The sequence below is a fragment of the Hipposideros armiger genome, unplaced genomic scaffold (assembly GCF_001890085.2).
Source record: "Hipposideros armiger isolate ML-2016 unplaced genomic scaffold, ASM189008v1 scaffold_0, whole genome shotgun sequence".
In the NCBI taxonomy this organism is placed as follows: Eukaryota; Metazoa; Chordata; class Mammalia; order Chiroptera; family Hipposideridae; genus Hipposideros; species Hipposideros armiger.
Window position 1 is genome coordinate 7676195 of NW_017731350.1, and position 21370 is coordinate 7697564.

At 34.1% G+C, this 21370-nt stretch overlaps 1 protein-coding gene across 9 annotated transcripts in view; it reads left to right on the top strand.

Moving 5' to 3' along the window:
- Positions 1–21370, top strand: part of PUM2 (pumilio RNA binding family member 2) — a 95625-nt gene that overhangs the window by 35342 nt on the left and 38913 nt on the right. For all 9 annotated transcript variants that reach the window (XM_019652688.1, XM_019652607.1, XM_019652768.1 and 6 more), the window contains 7 exons: positions 3596–3783; positions 4336–4505; positions 7605–7875; positions 8118–8211; positions 12705–12830; positions 16618–16760; positions 18336–18465. In XM_019652688.1, the coding sequence (XP_019508233.1) occupies positions 3596–3783; positions 4336–4505; positions 7605–7875; positions 8118–8211; positions 12705–12830; positions 16618–16760; positions 18336–18465 (1122 nt within the window). The remainder of the gene's footprint in view (positions 1–3595; positions 3784–4335; positions 4506–7604; positions 7876–8117; positions 8212–12704; positions 12831–16617; positions 16761–18335; positions 18466–21370) is intronic.

A 21370-nucleotide genomic window follows, 5' to 3' on the forward strand; every position in this document is an offset into this window, starting at 1 on the left:
AGGGGAACAGACAAGTTGCTGTCCTTTTGTTCTTCAGTCTAGTTGTGGAGGACGTCGCTTCACTGGCCCATGTTGGTATTATCATTGCGCTCGTCCCGGGTGAGGCAGATCAGTCGCCGGCCTCTAGATGGTCGCTCACAGTGGCTCTTGGCAGCTCACACTAGCTGCCGGCTACACTGTAGCTTATAGCAGCCCCACTGCAGCCTACGCCATCGCAGGCGACTCATGGCAGCCCAGCTCCAGGTCGAGCTATAGTTCACCATCTTAGCTGTAGAGGGCGCAGCATCACTGGCCTATGTGGGATCCGAACCGGTGGCCCTGCTGCTCAGAGCTCGTGCTCCCAAGCCAGCTCTTAACCAGTGTGCCACTTGGCCGGCCCCTTAAGAAGTTTTTTTGAAGTTAAAACTGATTATAAAATTCTGAATTTCCCTTAAAATAGAATACATATTAATTTAATGATAGGAATTTTCAGTCTTAAATTGTGTTAGAGGACAGTGACTGATTTATCTAATTGCAGCTCAGTCTAATTTTATTGGACATTAGCTACACCCAGAAAGGAAGTAAAATCCCTTAGTAAGGTAGAAAGAGCAGACTTGGAATGTTTTTGATATTTATAAGTAGTGCAGAGAGACTTAGGCTCAGAATACTTTTAAGAGAACAGGAACTGGTATAAGAGTATAACTCAAAGGAATGACAGCATTGGTAAATTAAAGAGCATACTTATGTTCTTAAAATAGTACTTACTGTATTTTTTACTGTTTCTTAATAGTAAAATTTGAGAGCTGTATACACATGGAACTGTCAATGTATATTTTACAAGTAACTTTTCTCTTTTTATGACTTAGTTTCATGCAGCTTGCTAATAAAGCTATACAAAATGACCAAAGTAACATAAAAACATTTCTGGATGATAATTATCAAATTAACCTTCATATATTTTTGAGTATAAATTACCAGGTATTACTCTCCAGATCATTAAGATATATTAAAAGATTTTAAAGTCCTTTGCAATTTTTAATTTTGTTATTAAACTAAAATAATGGCCAAAAAGTTAGGGAATTTAACAATTAATACTCTTTACATTCAAAATTGAAGAAGATTGAAAGCTTTGGTAACTACTAATTTAGACTAAAATTTCCTTACAACAATGGAGATTTTCTTTGCGTTCAACCAATATGGTAATATGTTCTATAAACAAAGACAAATGAGATATGATCCTTGCCCTCAAGGAATTTTTTTTCTAGATGGTAATTACAACCTATGCTAAATTGGACTCATAATTATTCAGTTATTTGTACTGGGATACATTTTCCCCACAAAGGCACTTACTCTGCTAAAAATCACATGAGCTTGAACTTGGTTGATAGACATGCTTTGTTTTTTTGCGGGGGGGAGGTTGAATGATGAGTTATTTTGTTTACCAGAACCAAATATTTTTTAAAGCATCTTGAGAACAATGTGGTAATGGAGATTATATTTGAGATGCATGGTAGGGAAATATTTTGGTATGTTATACTTTGAGGACAGCTTGTTCCAGCAATAAAATATTTAAGCAACATGTTTATATATTCCTGATATTTCTTCTTAATTGTAAAATTTATCGTTTTAATTAATTCCTTGTACCACTCCTTCCAACTTTTTTAGTTGTATGGATAAAAATTTTCAGGTGATTAGTTTTTACTAAGAGACATGATAAATGAATTATTTTGTTTACTGAACATTTATTGAGTGCCAACCACGTACAAATATGAGTAACACATTCCTGTTCTAAAAGAATTGTCATTCTGAGAAAGATTCTTTCCATGATTGCAGGAGTCTGTCGTACACATATTTCCTTCTCAGCTGAACTGAACTACTTGAGATTGTTAATTTCATTGTGTTCTGGCACACCCAGGCATTTGAACATACTGGTTTCTCTAACTGAAAGGCTCTTTCTACCCCCACCTAACTTTTGCTCACTTTAACTCTTACCCTTCCCTTTGGGATTCACTCCGAGACTGGGAAGGATTCCTACCCATTTTGTTCTATTCTCCTATAATGGATTATTTTTATTGAAGCATTTTTACTCTATTATGATTGCCTTCTTATTAAACCTATAATCTCTGTGACGGCAGGGACTGTCCTGTTTGTTCTTGCATATGAGAGACAGTAAATCAATATTTGAACTGGGTGAGTGGGTGAATGATCAAATGAAAAAATATGACTAATCTCATAGATGAAGGCACTGAAATAGAAATGTTTTAATATGGTTTAACAAACGTAGCAATCATATAAAAATTATTACATTAATGAAATGATGACTGAGTGCCTCTGTGATAGTGCAGCCCTTGAAGGACTAGACCTAATATTGATTATTGTACGTGTTCACAAAATAAGCCAGAGGTAGCTGACAGCTTATTGGTTCCTTTAAAAATAATTTTTGGCAAATCTATGTGAGTGTTACCTCAGATGTTTCATTATATTTGTATTCCATTTGCTCTCAGATCTTAAATATGCCCCCCCCAAAAAAATATGTGGATACCATATATTTTGATACCAGATGAATAATTTTTTGTTAAACAAAAATAAATGGAAAACTTTACACAGTATTTTAAAAGGTATTCTTTAAGTGATACTTAGTTTTACACTAAGAATAGAAAATTCTGTGATACTACTGTGTTTTCCAAACTTACTGGTTTGTGTTTATAGCTGTACAGCCATGTGTTCTGCATCTGTCGGGCACATAACTGAGCTTGAGAAGTGCCTCTGCCAGTTTAGGAGGAGTTATCTTTAGTCTTCTGGATTTTATCCCTAAAGGTTTTTGTTTTGTATTATTATGAATCACCAAAAGAACTTAACTATTTTTTAATTTTTCAATTACAGTTGAATACACTAGTAGTTTCAGGTTACAACATAGAGATTATGCACTTACATAATTTACGAAGTGATCATCCCAATATGTCTATTACCCATCTGACACCATGTGTACTTATTACAGTATTATTGACTATATTCCCTATCCTGTACTTTACATCTCCTGTGACTTTTCTTTTTTTTTTTTTTTTTTTTAGCTGAGCCTTCCTGCCACCTGGCGGCAGCTCAGCTTGGGCCAGGAATCGAACCAGCGACCCTGTTGCTCAGAGCTTGCACTCTTGAGCAAGTTCTTAACCAACTGAGCTACTTGGCCAGCCACCTGTGACTATTTTTATAACTGGCAATTTGTACATCTTAATCCCTTCACCTTTTTCACTCACCCCTCAGTCCCCTGTCATCTGCCAACCATCAATTTGAAGAACTTTAACTTTTTAATATGATGCTTATAGGCACTGTAATGTCTCTCCATTGATCTCTCATGTTTGTCATAAAAAAAAAAAAAAAAACCTTCACATAGGCTTTTACCTGTTTTTTTACCACATGTCTCTTTCTGTCTGTATTCTCAAGAAATGTGCCCAGGCCAGTGAGTCTCAACAGAATGAAGAGCTTTTTATAAAGATTATAACATTCAAAATAAAACGATATACTGATTTTTCTTAACTTTAGTATATTAATTTGTATGTAAGTACATTTGGTTAGTGTAAAAGTGCAACTATGTAATTGTGTTCTTTCTTCCAAACAGACCATTCAATGTCCCAGCCTATTATGGTGCAGAGAAGATCTGGACAGGGTTTTCATGGAAACAGTGAAGTAAACGCAGTGCTGTCTCCGCGATCCGAAAGTGGGGGCCTTGGTGTGAGCATGGTAGAGTATGTGCTAAGCTCTTCTCCTGCTGACAAACTGGATTCTCGCTTTAGGAAGGGAGCTTTTGTAAGTATTTTGAATAAAGAAGTATTTAGTAATTGCTCAGTGGTTATTTGGTTATCTTTAAGTCATTTTATTTTTCTGGTCCTTCCTAAAGCTAAAGGAAATTGTGTAGCTATTGGTGCTCTTGTCTTCTCTTAGCCACTTGAAGTATGTGAAACAGTAGAACCACTGGGAATATTTATACTCTTAACCATGTTACATGAATCAAGTCATATTAATTAAAATACATAATTTGTAAGATTAAAGTTGCTTACTTGTGGTAGTACTTGATCTGAAAGTAACTAAACAAAATCATCTACACATTAAGTGTAATTTTAATCTTATTTGTGGTGTTACTGCTTTTCTAGCACCGCTATAGTTAAGGTTGCCTTAGCCCTTCTGTTATAAATCACTGGTTTGTACTCAATTTGATAAATTAGTTGACTACGAAATTAAAATAAGATTTAATGCTTTTATTGTTTACATGCACTATAGTGTAGTTTTAGGTCACCTTATGGTGCCTTTTTTTGTGTGTTCTATTAAATATTCAGAATCAAACAGATTCTTTTTCCTCAGGGCACTAGAGATGCTGAAACAGATGGACCTGAGAAAGGAGATCAAAAAGGCAAGGCTTCTCCATTTGAGGAGGACCAAAACAGAGATCTTAAACAAGGAGATGATGATGATTCTAAAATAAATGGCAGAGGTTTGCCAAATGGAATGGATGCCGATTGCAAAGATTTTAAGTAAGATTTTAACTTTCTCAAGAAGAAAAGCGTATCTCTTTAGGGATTATTGTGACTAGCTGATGTGACTGATTTAGACAATTTTCCAATTTTGGTTTATTTCCCTTTGTACTTCGTGTTAACCTAGAGGAAGATTTAATTTTTTCATAAAGGAATATTAATGATTGTGAGCCATTTAAAAAAATAATTCCTCAAAACATTTTCTCAAATAGTACATTCCATTGAAGGAGTAATAGTAGAAGCTGCTGTTACCTTTCTGCTAATACGGTAGTCTAAATTTTACTTTTTCCTCCCTGCTAAAATTTAGTGAATTTTAGGTTTAATCTGTGATTTTTTTTCTTGGTAAACTTCTTGAGGTTGTTTTTGAGAACCTTTCTGTGGTGTTTCCTCCTTTTTCTATTCCTGTATTGTATCCCCTACCTCCTCTTTAATTCTTTATCTTGGAAGTGAGGAAACATAAGTAGCTCTTAGGATCTGTGACCTTTATATGAATCTGTGCCAATACTTTACACTCCTGAAATTAGGAAGTGGGAAACATGTTAGAGACTTCAAAAAGTTAACTTGAAGCTCAGAATTTTTTAAGTTGTAGCTTTTTAGTTGTCTTTTTATGGCCATTAAATAAGTGTTTGTTTTAGCCTTTGGTCTTAGATTAGGCAGTGCACATTTGTATATTAGGAAGTTGTTTCTTCATACTGATTTCCTATACTTCATACTTCAGTAGTCAGATGCCTTGGGGCATTTACCTGAAAATGAGCTGTTTCTTTGAGATCTTGTGAACCATGGAGGCTCAGTTCACTGAGCATAGGTACATGTGGGTGGTATACTTTTATGTTTATTGCCTTTAGTTATCCAAAGCAGAGTAACAGTGCTTCTTAAAAAGTGTCATTTGTATCTGTTTTAAGTGCAAAAAAGCATCCAAAACCAGTAAACCTCTTTTGACAAGAAATAAATTTAATGCTAGTCAATTTGTTTTAGAACCGTATCCTGGTTTTACTCTTCTGTTACCTAATTTAAGTTTTAGTCAAGGGCATGCATTTAAAACTGAGTTGATTATAAAGCCTTCAGTGTATACATTTATAATTGAAGTGTTAATACACCGTTAACTATAGCAAGAAAAGAGCACCACTGATAGCACAATGACTTTTTTCTATTGTATCCTCTACTTTTTGCTATATTAGAGTTGTTTTGTGAAAGCCTATACTTCTCCTTAAAGTTAGCATTCTAATTTTATTCTCTTAAGTTTGGAGTGTATATTTAAATTGTTTATGAGTTATTTTTGATACAGTATTGTACTTGACAATGTAAAAACATTGCAGACTAATAGCTATGGCCATACGGTCACTATTGCTAGCACGTCATTAAACCATCAATATATACATTACTGGAATGGAACTGAAAGGAATGAAAGAACTATATAGCAAGATGTCTTTTTTTAATTGGCTGATTTTAAAGAACATCCTTTCAGTTTTATTTTTTTCTTCCCATATATTCTGAATGAAAAACAATCCTTTGGAATAGTCACATGAAAAATTAGGTATGCATAAAGGGGAAATGGATTTGAAATTTTTATAACGTTGTAAGGACAATGGTTGACTTTATTTAAATAAAGTGTAATTTCACATAAATATCTGGGAAAGAATTTTGATTATTAAGTAATTGCTTTGTAAAACTCTCTGTGTATGTTAGCAGATTTATCCCAATGTGAATGAAATACCTGAAGTTGGGGGCAAAGTTGCATAACAACTGGCATTGAAAGCCGAGTAAAGTAGTTAATTGCTGTTTATTTAATACACTTATGAATGAATATATTAAGAACTCATGGTTCCTCAGAATAAACTTATTTCTTGTAAGAGAAAAGATAAAATATTTCTGTAGAAGAAAAGAGACTGTAAATGAGGATTATGTCTAGAAATAAAATAAAAAGACAGTTTAGACCATGAGGGATGTTGATAAAAAAAGACGTGTCAATGCTTAAAATTTAGTCCAATATTAATAAATTCTTGGGAAAGTTAAGGAGGCTAGTTGGTAGAAAATGTTACCTTTTTAATACATAAAATTATATTTTTTGTTTATGTGCATACTTAATTTTTGATAAATGTTATACATTTTCATTTATTTATTTTTTATGATTTCCTTAAACTGGAACAATTTGGTATCATAAAGTTGGTTTTTGGAGAGCTGTCATAGAGAGTTTTCACAAATATGGTTTTTTCTGTTCTTGTTATTTGCTCAAAATCATAGTCAGCGTCAGGAGTTAGCTTTTTGTTTTAGTTCATTGCCTTTTTCTGTTGTATCCTACACTTTATACTCTTACATCGTGAAACCCATAATGATCCTTTATAGCCAGTTTTTTTCTGAAATATTATTAAGCAGGATGTTACAGCAAAATTATGTGCTGGTGGGCAGGGCAGGAGTATGATAGGTGGGTTTGGTTTTGAGCCTTCCCATATTTGTCACATATAGTCAACTGTTCATACTTACTATTCACTATTCATTTTGTCTATAATTTGAAAAAAAAGTTTCAGATAGTCTAGGCCTAAGTTGTGATATTGGCCAATTTTTTTATCTATAAAATTGAATTATATCTTTTTTTTTTAAGATTTTTTTTTTTTTAATTGGGGAATGGGAACAGTGTTGGAGATTTGGGGAAGGGGAACAGCCAAGTTGTCCTTCAATCTTAGTTGTGGAGGGCGCAGCTAGTTCAGCTCTCAATTCCAGTCGCCATCCTATCACCTCAGCTCGGGCGCAGCTCACTGGCCCATGTGGGAATCGAACCGGCGACCCTGTTGCTCAGACCTCACGCTCTTAACCAACTGAGCCACTTGGGTGGCCCAAATTATATCTTTATGCTATTCAAATTGGGGAGAATATTCATTAGTAATTTTTTTTTTAAATGAGACTGTCAATTCTTAAGAGGGATTGAGATTAGAAAGGAGAAAAAAAAATGCTATAAAGTGAAATTGTTAGTGACCTGGGATGCCTAATTTGCCCTCTGTATTTTACAACCATTTGTTTTTCATGATTTTCCTACTTTTCCATTTCAGCTTTTGACTTACTTGCTACTTTTACTCATAATGCCTTTCTGTTTTCTTTACGTAGTCGAACTCCTGGAAGTCGTCAAGCCTCTCCAACTGAAGTAGTTGAGCGCCTGGGCCCCAATACTAATCCCCCAGAAAGTTTGGGGCCTCTTCCTAATCCTACAGCTAATAAACCACTTGTTGAAGAATTTTCAAATCCTGAAACTCAGAATCTGGATGCCATGGAACAAGTTGGTCTGGATTCCTTACAGTTTGACTATCCTGGTAATCAGGTACCAATGGACTCTTCAGGAGCTACTGTAGGCCTTTTTGACTACAGTTCCCAGCAGCAGGTAAAGTGTGCTCCTCCTTTTAAAGAAGCTACTCTTAACTGGGTACTGTTGTAGCCTGAAGTGCTATGAGGCATTGGCCTGAATAATAGGGGTATTTTTGAACATTTAATGCTTTATTGAAAAAAATGTCCTTATAGTTGAGAAAACGATTCAAATAAGTTCAAAGTGTTCTATTCCAAGTTTTCTAAATAGAAATGAAATGCTTTGAGACTAATCTTTGTATTAAATATTTTCTCTAATAGCTCTTTCAGAGGACTAATGCACTAACAGTTCAGCAGTTAACTGCAGCTCAGCAGCAGCAGTATGCATTGGCCGCAGCTCAGCAGCCACATATAGGTGAGTCTTTGTAAGTTAGCGTTTGGATTAGACTGTTGGAAAATCTTGTGTTAAACTGTTTAGATGTTTTATTTTTCTTTTACTGAATAGTATTTCATTACTTCTTGAAACATCTCATCGAGATTAAAGATTAATAGCTTACATGGCAAGAGTAAAGATTTACTAGGGAAGAACTGTTTCTGATTATTACTTATATCCTTGGTTAAATAAAAATCTATAATTTGATGAAAGCTGGCAGCACCTAAGTTTTTGGGACATTGTGAAGTTGAGAGAGTCAAATAAGTGAAAATTCAAATGTAGTTATTTGTGTCCATTATCAAGTCAGACTGTTTATTTTTAAAATGGTTTAAAAATAGGTATCCCAAGAAAATTTCTTAAAATATTTTTTTTCTTACTCCATTAAGTTATTTGGTCTTTGACCGTTAGTTTTTAATGTGAATTATTACAGTTATATGTTTGTTACTGCCAGAGTTCAAGCATTTGTATGTATTGTGTGTTGGGGTTTTTTTGTTTGTTTTTTAACTTTTTGTTTTGAAATAATTATAGATCCACATGAAGTTGCATAGAGAGTACAAAGGTTCCCCACTCAGTTGTCCCTAAATGGCTACATCTTACATAATTACAGTACAGTACCAAAACCAGGAATATGACATTGATAAATGTGTATGTATAGTTTTATGTCATTTTATCACATGTATAGTTTCATTAACCATTTTTATTTATGCCTATTATTTTTGGCTAACCTTGATTTATTTCCTGGTTGGAAAAGTTGTGAATCCTCTCAACATCAGAATCTATGGAAGGGGGAATATGCTAAGTTGGTTCTCTTCCCTTAACTTTGTATTATTCTTTGTCAACCCAAAGGGCTTCCTAGGTCCTAAATTTTATTTTTGGCTTTAATCAAAAATGAGCACACGTTTCTCGATGACTTCTAATACCGGCATGCACTCTGGACCTGTTTCTTTCCTCTTTTCCTCAGCCTCTTTTATCCCTATACTTACTCCTTCCCTCTCATTCTTAGAAATATACTGATTCCTGTGTATTCATGGGCCAGTACAACACTTTTTATTTCCTGAGGCCTTATGGTATGTTTTAATATGTGGCAGGCTGGTACATCCATTATTGCTCTTTCTTTTGGGAGTTTTAAAATTTTGCTCTTGCTTATGAACTTCAGAATCTGCTTAGTTTACTTCCAGAAGGTCAGGTTAAAATTTTAAATTAAGTTAGAGAAAATCCACATCTTGATGGCATTAAGTATTCTTATCCAAGATATGTGTACATTTACTCTTTTTTTTAATTTTTTTTTTAATTGGGGAACAGCTTTGGTTATTGGTTACAGATTGCTTTCGCGCTACAATGGCCTAGTTGTTCTTTTTAAGGAGGGAACAGTTCACAGTGGCCCAGGCAGAGATAGAACCGGCAACCTTGGTGTTATCAGCACCACGCTCTAACCAACTGAGCTAACCGGTCACCCTCCTCCCTGTACATTTACTTTTGTTCTAGTTTGCTTTTGTGTTGTTTATGAGTGCTTTAAAATTTTTCTCGTATAGGTTTGCATATTTCTTGATAAGTTCTTAGGTATTTTGTCTTTTACTATCATTTTAAATGTGCTCCTATTTTTCATTATATCTTTAAATTGGTATCTATGAAAACTCTGGATTAACACATTAAATTTTATGAATGATATTTTTTTAATTGAATTATTCATGTGTTTTTGGAATAAAAAAAGACTTGGTTTTATTTCAGATTGGCAGTTGTTTGAGAAGTTTGATAATATTTTATTTTGGCAGGAGTGTGAGTAGCATTCTCATACTTGTGAAAAGAGTATATAAATTGGTACAACTTTCCTGGAGGATAAAATGGAAATGTGGATCAAGAATTTAAAAATATTTGCTTATTTAAGTGAATTTTCATAAGGATATGATAACGATGCAGAGACCTGTGCACTTTAATAGCAGCATTATTTATAGCAAAAGATTGTGCCCCAATAAAATCTTTAAAAAAAAAAAAAAGATTGTGAACCATCTAAATACAGTATATCTGTAGTAGACTGGTTAAATCATGATCCTTCTGTATAACAGGATAGATACTATACAGCCATTAAAAAGAATAGGCTAGATAAGTATCTGTTGACATAGAAAGGGAACTATGGTTAGTTGGTAAGTGAAAAAAGCATATTAAAACCATTATAGGGCCGGCTGAGTGGCTCAGTTGGTTAAGAGCTCGCTCAAGAGTTTGAGCTCTGAGCAACAGCCGTTCGAGTCAGCCTGAGCTGAGCAGCCGTGAGCTGCCAACAGGTGGCGGGATGGCTCAGCTAAAAAAAAAAAAAAACCATTATAGCCTAGAATATAAAATATGAGAGAGAGTGTGTGTATATTCATTTAAAATTTTAGAAGGATGTATGTATTTATACATATGCGCATATATAAACAGATATAAACACATTTGTATATATGCATGCAAGCACAAATATGTGTGTGTGTGTGTATATATATATACACACAAGCATATTATTTGGTGTCTAATATGTTGTAAATATTTCTAAGTGAATCGTGAGCTTAAAATACATGTTTCTCCATTTTTTTCGGCAGAAGTTTCAATATATATCCATTAGGTCAGACTAATTCCTTGTTTTTCAAATATTTGAAACCTTACTTATTCATATCTGCTTTATAATGTAAGTATGGAGAGAGTTATATTCAAATCATTTCTAAAATTGCAAAAAACATTAGAAGGATATAAACCAACTGTCAGTAAAGGTTACATGAGGACTTTGGCTTTCCATTTTATACACTTCAATAGTATTTGAGTATTTTAAAGCAATCTTTTCATCATAAAAATATAAATTACACACAAAAAATATGTCTTGGCTTTTAGATTTGGTAGTGATATCAATAGAACATGAATACCAATGCATCATTTGCTATTGTGATAGTTCACAAGAGAGGAACTGGAGGGAAATACTGAAACCTTTAACCTAGGAAATAGTTTCAGAATGTAATTCTGAGCAAATGATTTTAAATAGTACAGGGTTTTATTGAACCTTCTGTCTAAATCTTATTTCTTTTATTAAAAGCAGATTTTCCAAATGGCCATATTGTATCTGGGCATGAAATCAGTGTTGTGAGTTGTGGCCAGTATTTTTAAAAACTAAATAGATTATAGGAAATACAGAGAAAAATTAAATAGAAAATAGAGTGCATTGGAACTTCTTAAGGATAAATATCTTTTTTTGAGATTTTCGTGGTGTGTATGTGTACCTGTGGACAATACTAGATCATTGTGTAATGTTTCATAGTGCGGGTCAGTCATTATATTTAAAACCCGCCATAATATAGTTAGAAGTAAGTTTCTGAATCTTGACTTGAAAGTAAATGCTCCTTTTGAATACTATTTTAAAAGTTCCTTTGTGTTCACCTGCTTTTATACCCATATCCTCCCCTTAGGCATCTTTTAAACTTGAATCCTTGTGAGTTCCTTTACCTTCAAACATGTTCTTTTTTATTTCTTTACCTTGTACCTGTCTTGAGTTATTTTCCGGAAGAGGCAACTCCAGCAGCACATTTTCAAAGTAACATTTTACTACCTAGGTAAAAGGTCTATACAGGGGTTCCTCAGTACCAGCAATCTTTTCTCTAATAAGTACTGCAAATGAATATTTTTAAAATCTTTCTTAGCCTTTACTGGATCCTTACTGGCATATATTAGACTCAGAGCTAAGCTTAATTTACTCCTTTGCTTAAAATTTCATTGTTTTCCTACTGCTTGCAGGGTAAAAAGTCCAGGAAGCTCTTTATGGGTCAGTGTTCTGATTATAACTCCAGTTTTTTGTTTTTTGTGTTTGTTTTTTTTTTAAGATTTTATTGGGGAATTGGTTTTAACATACACTACAACCCTACTCCATCGTACCTACATCTTAAAAGCTCGTTAGATGCATCCCTCCCCCCCATGCCCATAGCACTTATTATATTGGGTTGTGGGAAAAGTCATGACACAGTTTTGCAATGAAAAACATAGAAAAAATACGTCATGACTTTTCCGGCAACCCAATACTATATTCTAATTGCCAATTTACAAATTGTTTTTCTCCCTAGATGGATTTGTGAGGCGGATCATATGTGGCTTCCTCATGGTTGCGTCCCTAGCTCATAGTATGGCTTAATAAGGATTGAGGGGAAAACTGCTATTGAACGACAGTAATTGTGGCTCTAAACATTTATTGTGAGCCTGTTAAGTGCTAGTACTCTCCAGTCATTTCATATTCACTATTCCATTTAATTTCCACAAAAATCCTATAAGATCCACCTATTTCATAAACAAAGAGCCTTGTAGTCAGGTTGTGTACGTGCCCAAAATCACTCAGTTAATAAGAATTTAAACCATTATACACACACTCCTCCTCCACCCCAAACTCAGAGTAGAAATGTTTTTACCTAATGAAGAAAATCATACTTCGCATTCTCATTAATTATTTCTCCCCTTTTTAAATATAGCTGGTGTGTTCTCAGCAGGCCTTGCTCCAGCTGCATTTGTGCCAAATCCATATATTATTAGTGCTGCTCCTCCAGGAACCGATCCATACACTGCAGCAGGATTGGCTGCAGCAGCAACATTAGCAGGTAACTTACTGTTCATCTTTGTTGCTTATTATGGATTTAGTTTTAATTTTGACATAAGCTTTATTTTTGTCTATTTGGGCAATTTGAAGTTCCTAGGAACAACTGAAACATCCAGACTGAGCTGAAGTTTCCAGAATTATTTTAATTTTCAACTGTAATGCTACAAGAGAAGCCTAGGCTTGATAACTTTTCCTCCATACATAATTGGTTTGCATTTTCGTTTTTTAGTTTCAGAAATTTTACACTGCAAACATCAATCTTCATTCTTGTGACCGGTCCCCATTACCCACAGAGGCAATGCAAAGTAAAGTTATTTCTCAAAAAATTAACTGGGGGTAAGTGCTGTAAACACCCAACCCAGGTCAGGGAGAGTGTAAGGTAAAGAGCTTCAGCAGCCTTGAGAGAATTGTAAAAGTAAAAAAGTTTATTTAGCATTGTTAAAATGTGCAAGAAGCCAAGGGACAAAAAGACGGGGTGGAGTTAGAATTTCTTAAAAACAGAAACCCTGAAACCACCACTCAAAAACAAACACCAAAACTATACAGTGTTACATGTCAATTGTATCATAGTAAAGCAGGGGCAGGGGGGATTTTTTTAAAACTGAAACTATTTATTGCTTTTTTAAGTAAGGGAGAGTTATGTGCTGGTCAGGCACAGCCTTAACTGAGCAAAGCAATTTGCTGATCTTCCATAGAGTTTTGAGGGGAAGGTGGTTTTAAGTTGAGTTGATAACAGAGATAGAAATGAGTTAGTCTTAGGCATGGTTTATGCTGGTTACCAAGACAGAAACAAGGTGATGTCAGCCACACAAGTGTGTTCACTGGAGTGAGTCTGCTGATTGGCTGACTTTCAAAACCTCCAGGCTGTTGCTGATTCTTTTACTTTCAGAGATAAGTTCACTGAAAATTGTCACTGATTCCTTAGACAATTTTAAGTCCACTCTGGTAGTTATTTATTATCATGGCTAAGAACAATCTTTTTCTAGGAATCTGGGGACTTTTTTTTTTTTATCTGTTTAAGAAGGAAAAAAAATGTTGATTTCAAATTCTTTTTTATATATATTTAAAATTTTTATTCTCCTTCTAAAACTTTAATTCCCTTACCTATTTTGTAATATCTGAAAATAGAAGTGTTCGTGACAACTGTCATCACCAATTTATTATTTTTTTTTAAATTTTTATTATGAAATACACATTTTTTAGAATTAGTTTCAGCGGACTTGATGTGGCCTCTTCTTTAAGTCCTTCATTTAGAGGTTCTGTTCATCTAGGGTCCAGGGGACTCCCGAGGTTGAATATCTTATAAATTATTTGTAATTTTGTTGTGATCCTGGGAGGTAGTTGACACAGCGTCTGTCTATTCCGCCATCTTACCGGAAGTCCTCTGATTTCAAATTCTTGTTTGATATCTTAGAAGACTGAAACTAATCTGTCACATTCAGTAGTTTGGTTTATTTTTTTTAATCAGCATCTTAGCTGTAGAGGGCAGCATCACTGGCCCTCATATGTGGGATCCAAACCGGGGCCCTCTGGCGTCCCAAGCCAGCTCTTAACCATGTGCCACTCGGCCGGTCCTTCAGTAGTTTTTTATATATATCTGCATGTGATTCCATAAAGATGTGAGATTTTCTGGTGCTATTACAGGATGTTAGTGTGTAAAGTGCTGGTATATCATACATACAGAGAATCATTAACCTATAGAACTGAAAGAAGCAACTTTGAGAGGTCATTAGTTTTGAGACGAGCATTATAGGCATTCTGGACTTCCTCTTTTTAAGCACAGTGCTATACAGCAGAAATATACCGTATTTTGCTGTGTATAATGTGCTCCCATGTATAATGCACACCCACATTTTTGGCCCAAACTTTCAAAAGAAAAATCTTCTAAATTTTTTAATTCAAATTTTTATTTGTTTACATTTAGGTACTTGTTTTTTGCATTATAAAGGAATTTTAGCATTTATTTTTTAACACATGGCACAATAAATTTTATGTAACATAGTTACAAAACACAAGAACAGATACAAGTTACAAGAAATTTTATGTACCAGTAACAAATTTATGATATTTACACATCATAGAAGGACAAGAACAACTCCTCCTTGCAAGTTTGTTTTAAGTTCAACAAAACCGATTATCATAATCCAGGGTATTATTTTGCATATGGATATCGTTATTGATTTCTAGAGATACACTTTTAACTCATAAGCATAAGTAAAAGAATTAAAACATATAGATACGGAATTAGTACTACACGTGTATAATTTTATCCTTGTTTTTCTCACTAATTTGAGCAAAAAGTGTGCATTATACACAGCAAAATAGGTAATGTGAGCCAAATAATGTAATTAATTTTTTTGATCACTGTTACAGAAGCAAAAAAAGATAGAATTAATTTCAATATGTGTGATTTAGCCCAACATATCTAAAATATTATTTCAATATGTAATCGGTGTTTTAAAAATTATTAATAGATCTTTTACAGTCTTTTTTTCATGCTAAGTCTTCAAAATCCTGTGTATATTATATGCTTAACAGCACATCTCAATTCAGACTTTTAAACTTTTAATTGTCAAACATCCACAAGCTATTAATAGCTATTAATGGCTTCCAGCTATGTTTTGGACCAGAAAGGTTCTAGGAAGATGTCTGACTCTTGTTTTGTTAAACATTGTATCCTTCCTTCATAATCCTTTTTCATGTTTTAACAATCCTCATTGAAGATTGTGCTTAAACTATTTTTAGAAATATATTTTACCTCTTCAATGTTTTTAAAGCTTTATTACAGGGCTTTATTATCTTCCAAAACAAAATGAAAGCAAGAATTTGATTTTTAAAAAATATACAAATTAGGTATACTAAATTCTATATCAGTGGAATTTGAGGACATGTTTGTTATATCAGTCAGGAATCGTGACATCTTATTCATTAATTTAATGGTGGGCTTATTGTACATGATACTGTTTACTCTTCATGAATCAAACATTATCTTGAATTAAGTAAAATAGAGCAAGGACAATTCTCTTTTTCCTGGCTTGCTTTCTTATGTCTGTGTTCCTCTACGCTCATATCACCTAGATCTTTCTTGTCTTGACTGGTCCCATTTTTCCTAGCCACAAAAACACTGATGTTTCATTTGTTTTTGTGTGATTTTCAGTTCCCTTGTGAGAATTGTGACTAAGTCTGTTTCAAATATGAAGAATATTTTTAAATTCATAGTTTCTAATTCAAATATAGTTGTGGCAAGCTTGGTACCAGAATGTTGCCTAGTTTTATAGGTTGCAAATCAAAAGATAAGTTTTTGGTTTTATTTTTGTAATTCTTTTCAATAGTCAGAAAATACTTTTTTTAAGAGAAGTAATGAATAGGGAATCTTACAATGTTATGGTGCCTAATGTGTTCTGAATATACTACCTGTTTGCCAGTACATCAAGCCCATAAGTTGGCATTCAGTAAATGTGGAATGGAAGTTAGTCGAGTGTCCTGTTATTCATTGGTCCTCTTGAGTTTAGCTTCATATATCTCCATTAAGGCTACTGCTGTTGCTCCTGAATATTCACTGTCATTTAATAATACCTGACTTTCTCCCTAATAGAACAGGAAAAAATAGAAATGGTATATATAGCAAGTGTAAGTAGATAGAGGATTTAAGGACATCTGCTCAGTCTTATGCACTGTCCCTTTCTATGATTTAGTGATAACTGACCTCATTAATCTATAAAATGTAGTGACTTCTTTTTTCTTTTCTTTCTCTTTTTTTTGGGGGTGGGGTGGGATATGGGGTTTAGGTCCGGCCGTGGTTCCACCTCAGTATTATGGTGTTCCGTGGGGGGTGTATCCAGCCAATTTATTTCAGCAACAAGCTGCAGCTGCGGCGAACAACACGGCAAATCAGCAAGCCGCCTCCCAAGCTCAGCCTGGACAGCAGCAGGTATAGGCCCGCCTTCATTCAGCTAATACCCGAAGCATCTTCCAAATTCTGTGAGCTCTTTACATTCAAGCTCTGTGTCTTTTCTCTATTTATTTTCTTCAATATGTAACACAGTACCTAGCATGTATAGTGTACACAAGTATTAATTATGTAGTTTTTTTTTTCTAATCATTAGTATATGAATTTAAAGATTTGGTTGTATTCCAGCCATGTCTACATTTCTGTTCTTTAAACTGCCTTGGAATCTCTAGGAATTTTCAGTTTTTCTTTTCATCATTTCTTAAAGTGTGCTAATGTTCCTATCAAAGTAATTGTCACTTCAGTTTTCTTCTGGATATTTAAATGACTGTTTTAAATATTAACTTAATATAATTCTAACCAGCAAAAAGAGATTACTGGGTATATTTTTAAGCACAACAGATGAAATAGTTTTAGTAAAGATTAGATTTAATTTCTTAAAACAAAATTAAGTTTCAGCCACTTTACTAGAATTATTTTGATAAATGTCAAAACTATTGATAAACGATTAAAAATTCTGGTTGTCAAATTCTACATATTTATACCAAAGAAGCAACTTAATGACAAGTATAGTGTTACTTACTTGGCAGTTAAATTTTATTCTAAATTTACTTTAATATAGTTTTAATACTATATTGATGTTTTCTATTAAAGCTGTCCTTTGGCTCAGTCTTTATAGATTATTACCACAGCATCATTTAATAAATTATTTTTTAATCTAAATTTTTTATCTTTGGGCAAACATAAAAACATTACACTGCCAAAAAGAAAAAAAAAGAAAAATCACACTACCTGAACAACACACCTGTGTGTGATGCTTACTTATAGGATGGGGTGGTCTTACAATGAATCTCCCTTGTCCTGAATTACTTAAATATTTATCTTTGTGAAATTAATGTACATTATGCTTGTATATAATCACTACAACAGCTATGTATCACAGAGTAGTAAAATTTGACCAGCCTTTAAGAGTTTTCACCTTGTTTTGATATAATCTTGTGTTCTTTTTTTCACCCTACCCTTAGGTTTTACCCTAAAAGCAGCTTTTACTCAATTTTATTAAAGCTTCTGAATTCTGAAATCATGGTTCACTTTGAAGTTTTCACTCTGTACCATCATTTTCTAACAGACTGAGTAATCATAGTTACTTCCTTAAAGCTTCCTGTGTTTCAGTTTTCACCCTTAGAAAATAATAAAACCTAAATTTTTGGTCTTTATCTAAGATTTTGCCATTTTACCCCCACTCACAGACACAATAAAATCTGTTTTTAAATACTATTTGGTAAGTTAAAGAACATAAACACTAGAAATAATTCTACCCAAAGATCTAGGATCGCCATGTTGCTTAATAGATTGTTCTAAGATGTCAAGAGCCAGTGATTGTGTTTTTGATGTTAAGTATTTTATATTTTTTCATGCTAAATCAACATTTCATTGCATGTAAATATGTTCAAAGACTATCCAAAGGCTATTTGTGATACATACAAAGTTGTCCAAGATAAATTTATTTGTTATTTCATAATTTCATTTTTAAAGGAAGTCGTTTGTCTTTCCTAGGTTCTCCGTGCTGGAACAGGTCAGCGCCCTCTCACTCCTAACCAGGGCCAGCAAGGGCAGCAAGCAGAATCACTTGCAGCAGCAAATCCAACTTTGGCTTTTGGTCAGGGTCTTGCTACCGGCATGCCAGGTATATAGTTGGTTAATTGTAGACATTTGAATAGATTTAAAATGTTAAATGTAGACTGTCACGCTGAAGAGTGGGAAAAAAAAATCAAGAGAAATCTCCCTAACCCTACCTTGCAATAAATTATTTAGAATTCAGGTGTGAGAGTTGAAATTAATACTGTTTGTGAGACTTAATGACAGGGATGGAAAATATGTATTAGAATTTTCAACACAGCCATTTTTTTTCTCTTTATGGCATAACATAGAGTCTTTTCCAGCTGAGGGTAGCCCAGAATTCTCCATGCAGTCCTTCAAGAAATAAAGCCAATTGGTTAGAGATGGCACGTAAGACCAAACCTATTTGCCATTCCTTCCTTATAAGAATAGTGGTTAATATTGAGAGTTTTTGCATCTAACGTTTTCCACTTTGAACATTGTTCAGTCTTGTTTAGCCCATTTTTAGTATTTGAAACTATTGGTATTTATAACCTAACAGCAACAGTGTCTACTATAATATGCCCATGAAAGCCTAATATAGAGAAAATTTTTAAAAATCCACCTGTTGCCGCAGTACAACTTTTAGAAAGGGCCAACAAAACACATTTTATGGAGCAGAGTTTTATGAAACTAGATACAAAATTACTACTGTAATAATAATGGAAGGAAGGAAGTATTTTTCTTAACTCAATTAAAACAGCACTTGTTATGTTTTTAAAGTGAGATTTAAAGACTACATTTGAATATCAGTAGATAGTGCATCACTTCCTGTTCTACCCCTTCATTCACTTTACTCCTGAAGACTCTAATGAAATGTGAGTTCCAGTTTCCATTTAATTGTAGTTAAAATTTCTATTTAGATCATTTAGGAAATGTTCTGAATGTATTGAAAAAGATCCTGACTTAACATGATTGAGGGTTTCATTTATGTGTTAATACTTCTCTGTGTTGTTTTAAGGATTTCTATACCAATTACATTGATTCTGTTTTCTTTGAAATTCTGAGGTCTGGGTTTGTCATCTTGTCTTGCTCACTGGATAAAGAGAAGATGTTAACACTGCTGTTCTGAAGTACAAATCATAATAGAATGGGGGCATTCCCATGTGTTTTCTTTTTTTTACCCCAGCTGTATAGACTGGCTTCACAGAAGGTATTATACTATTCTGGAGCCACTGTGGATTAGATACCCTGGCAAAAGCAGCCCTTTAAGAAATGGACTGTGAGGCTGAAATTGTAGGCACGTGGAGGGACATGGAGACAGAGCTAAAAAGAGCTGAGTCAGGAGTTTATGAAAGCCACTCTTAAGACTTCTCTGGGCTCCTGTTGGGTTTTAGCTACAGGTAGAAAAGACAGAAGAGCCGTGGAGTACAACAGTCCTGCCTTAATAGAATCAAGTAGGACCTTGATTTCAGAGAGTGCTTCTGGCCTATGTGTATTTGCTATGTCTATAACTACTGCTTACCTTTTTAGGCTCTTGGTGGTTGGTGGTCCTGTTACTCATTTCTTATAAATGCCCTTGCTCCCTTTCTTCATACTCAGTTTATGTTATTAATTAAAAACATTAAGGTATTTTGCTATTAATTTTATCAACTTGGTCTTCTTTTACTATTAAACAACATCAACTTCAGGTGTATAGTGCAGTGGTCAAGCCTCTACCCCATCCATGAAGTGATCTTCCTAACAAGACATGTGACCATCTGACACCTTACAAAATATTTACAATATTATTAATTATATTCCCCAAACTGTCTTTCCTGTCCCTGTGGCAGTATTGTTGTTACCTATTTATGCTGTCTAACCCCTTCCCCTTCTCCCTCATCCCCACCCGCCTCCCAACTAGCAGCCATCAATTTTTCCTCTATATCTCTGAGACTATTTCTGTTTACTTTGCTCGTCCATTCAGTGTTTTAGATTCCACATATAAGCGAGATCATATGGTATTAGTCTTTCTCCGACTGACTTATTTCACTTAGCATAATGTTCTCTGGGTCCATTTTGCTAACCTAAAGGTCTGTTGCTAACCGCTTTAGGCCCTCAGTGCTGGTCCTGTTACTCATTTCTTATAAATGCCCTTGCTCCCTTTCTTCATATTCAGTGTACGTTCTTATTAACTAAAAACATCAAGGTATTTTGCTATTTAATCAACTTGGTCTTCTTAAAATTTATCTTTGTATTCACTTCCCATTCTGAGAGAGAGCCCTTTGTTGCTTTTTTTGTTGTTTTATTCAACAGTGAACTCTGTGCTGTGACTTTTTGTTGAACTTTTTGTTGTATTCAACAGTGAACCCTAAAAGAAAGTCACCTTTATACTATATTTATCCAAAAACAATTGATTGTATGTTTAGAATGATGATAATATTATATTAAAAACAGGTGCAACTTTTAAAGAAAAAAAAACATTAACCTTCTGAGCCAGAACCTTTAGTCCCATTACAAATATAAATGTAAAAACTGTTCTCGTAAAAAGGGCCTCACTAGAAATAGTATTTTTATGCCTAAGTGACTTTTTGAATGTCCATATAGTTCCCTCATTCTAAAACTTGCTCCAATGGCTTCTTTACTTCTTTCTGCCCAGGACTATGATGAAATAATTCTCACTTTCCTATTCAAATTGTTTCATAGTTCTAAAACTTAATGTGCCACTATAAATTCTAATTTGAGGAAATTGCTGTTTCAACTCTTACATAGTCCTTAACTTTTCCACCTTTTATTCTTTAGCTCTCATCCATCAAATCCATGGTGTCCTCATACTGCATTGATTATAGACTTTTAATCCTGCTTTATCCTATATTGCCATGTGTCGAGTTTTTTTGTTTTGTTTTGTTTTTTAGCTGAGCCATCCTGCTACCTGTTAATAGCTCAGTGGCAGCTCAGCTCGGGCCAGGAGTCGAACCGGTGACCCTGTTGCTCAGAGCTCACACTCTTTTTTT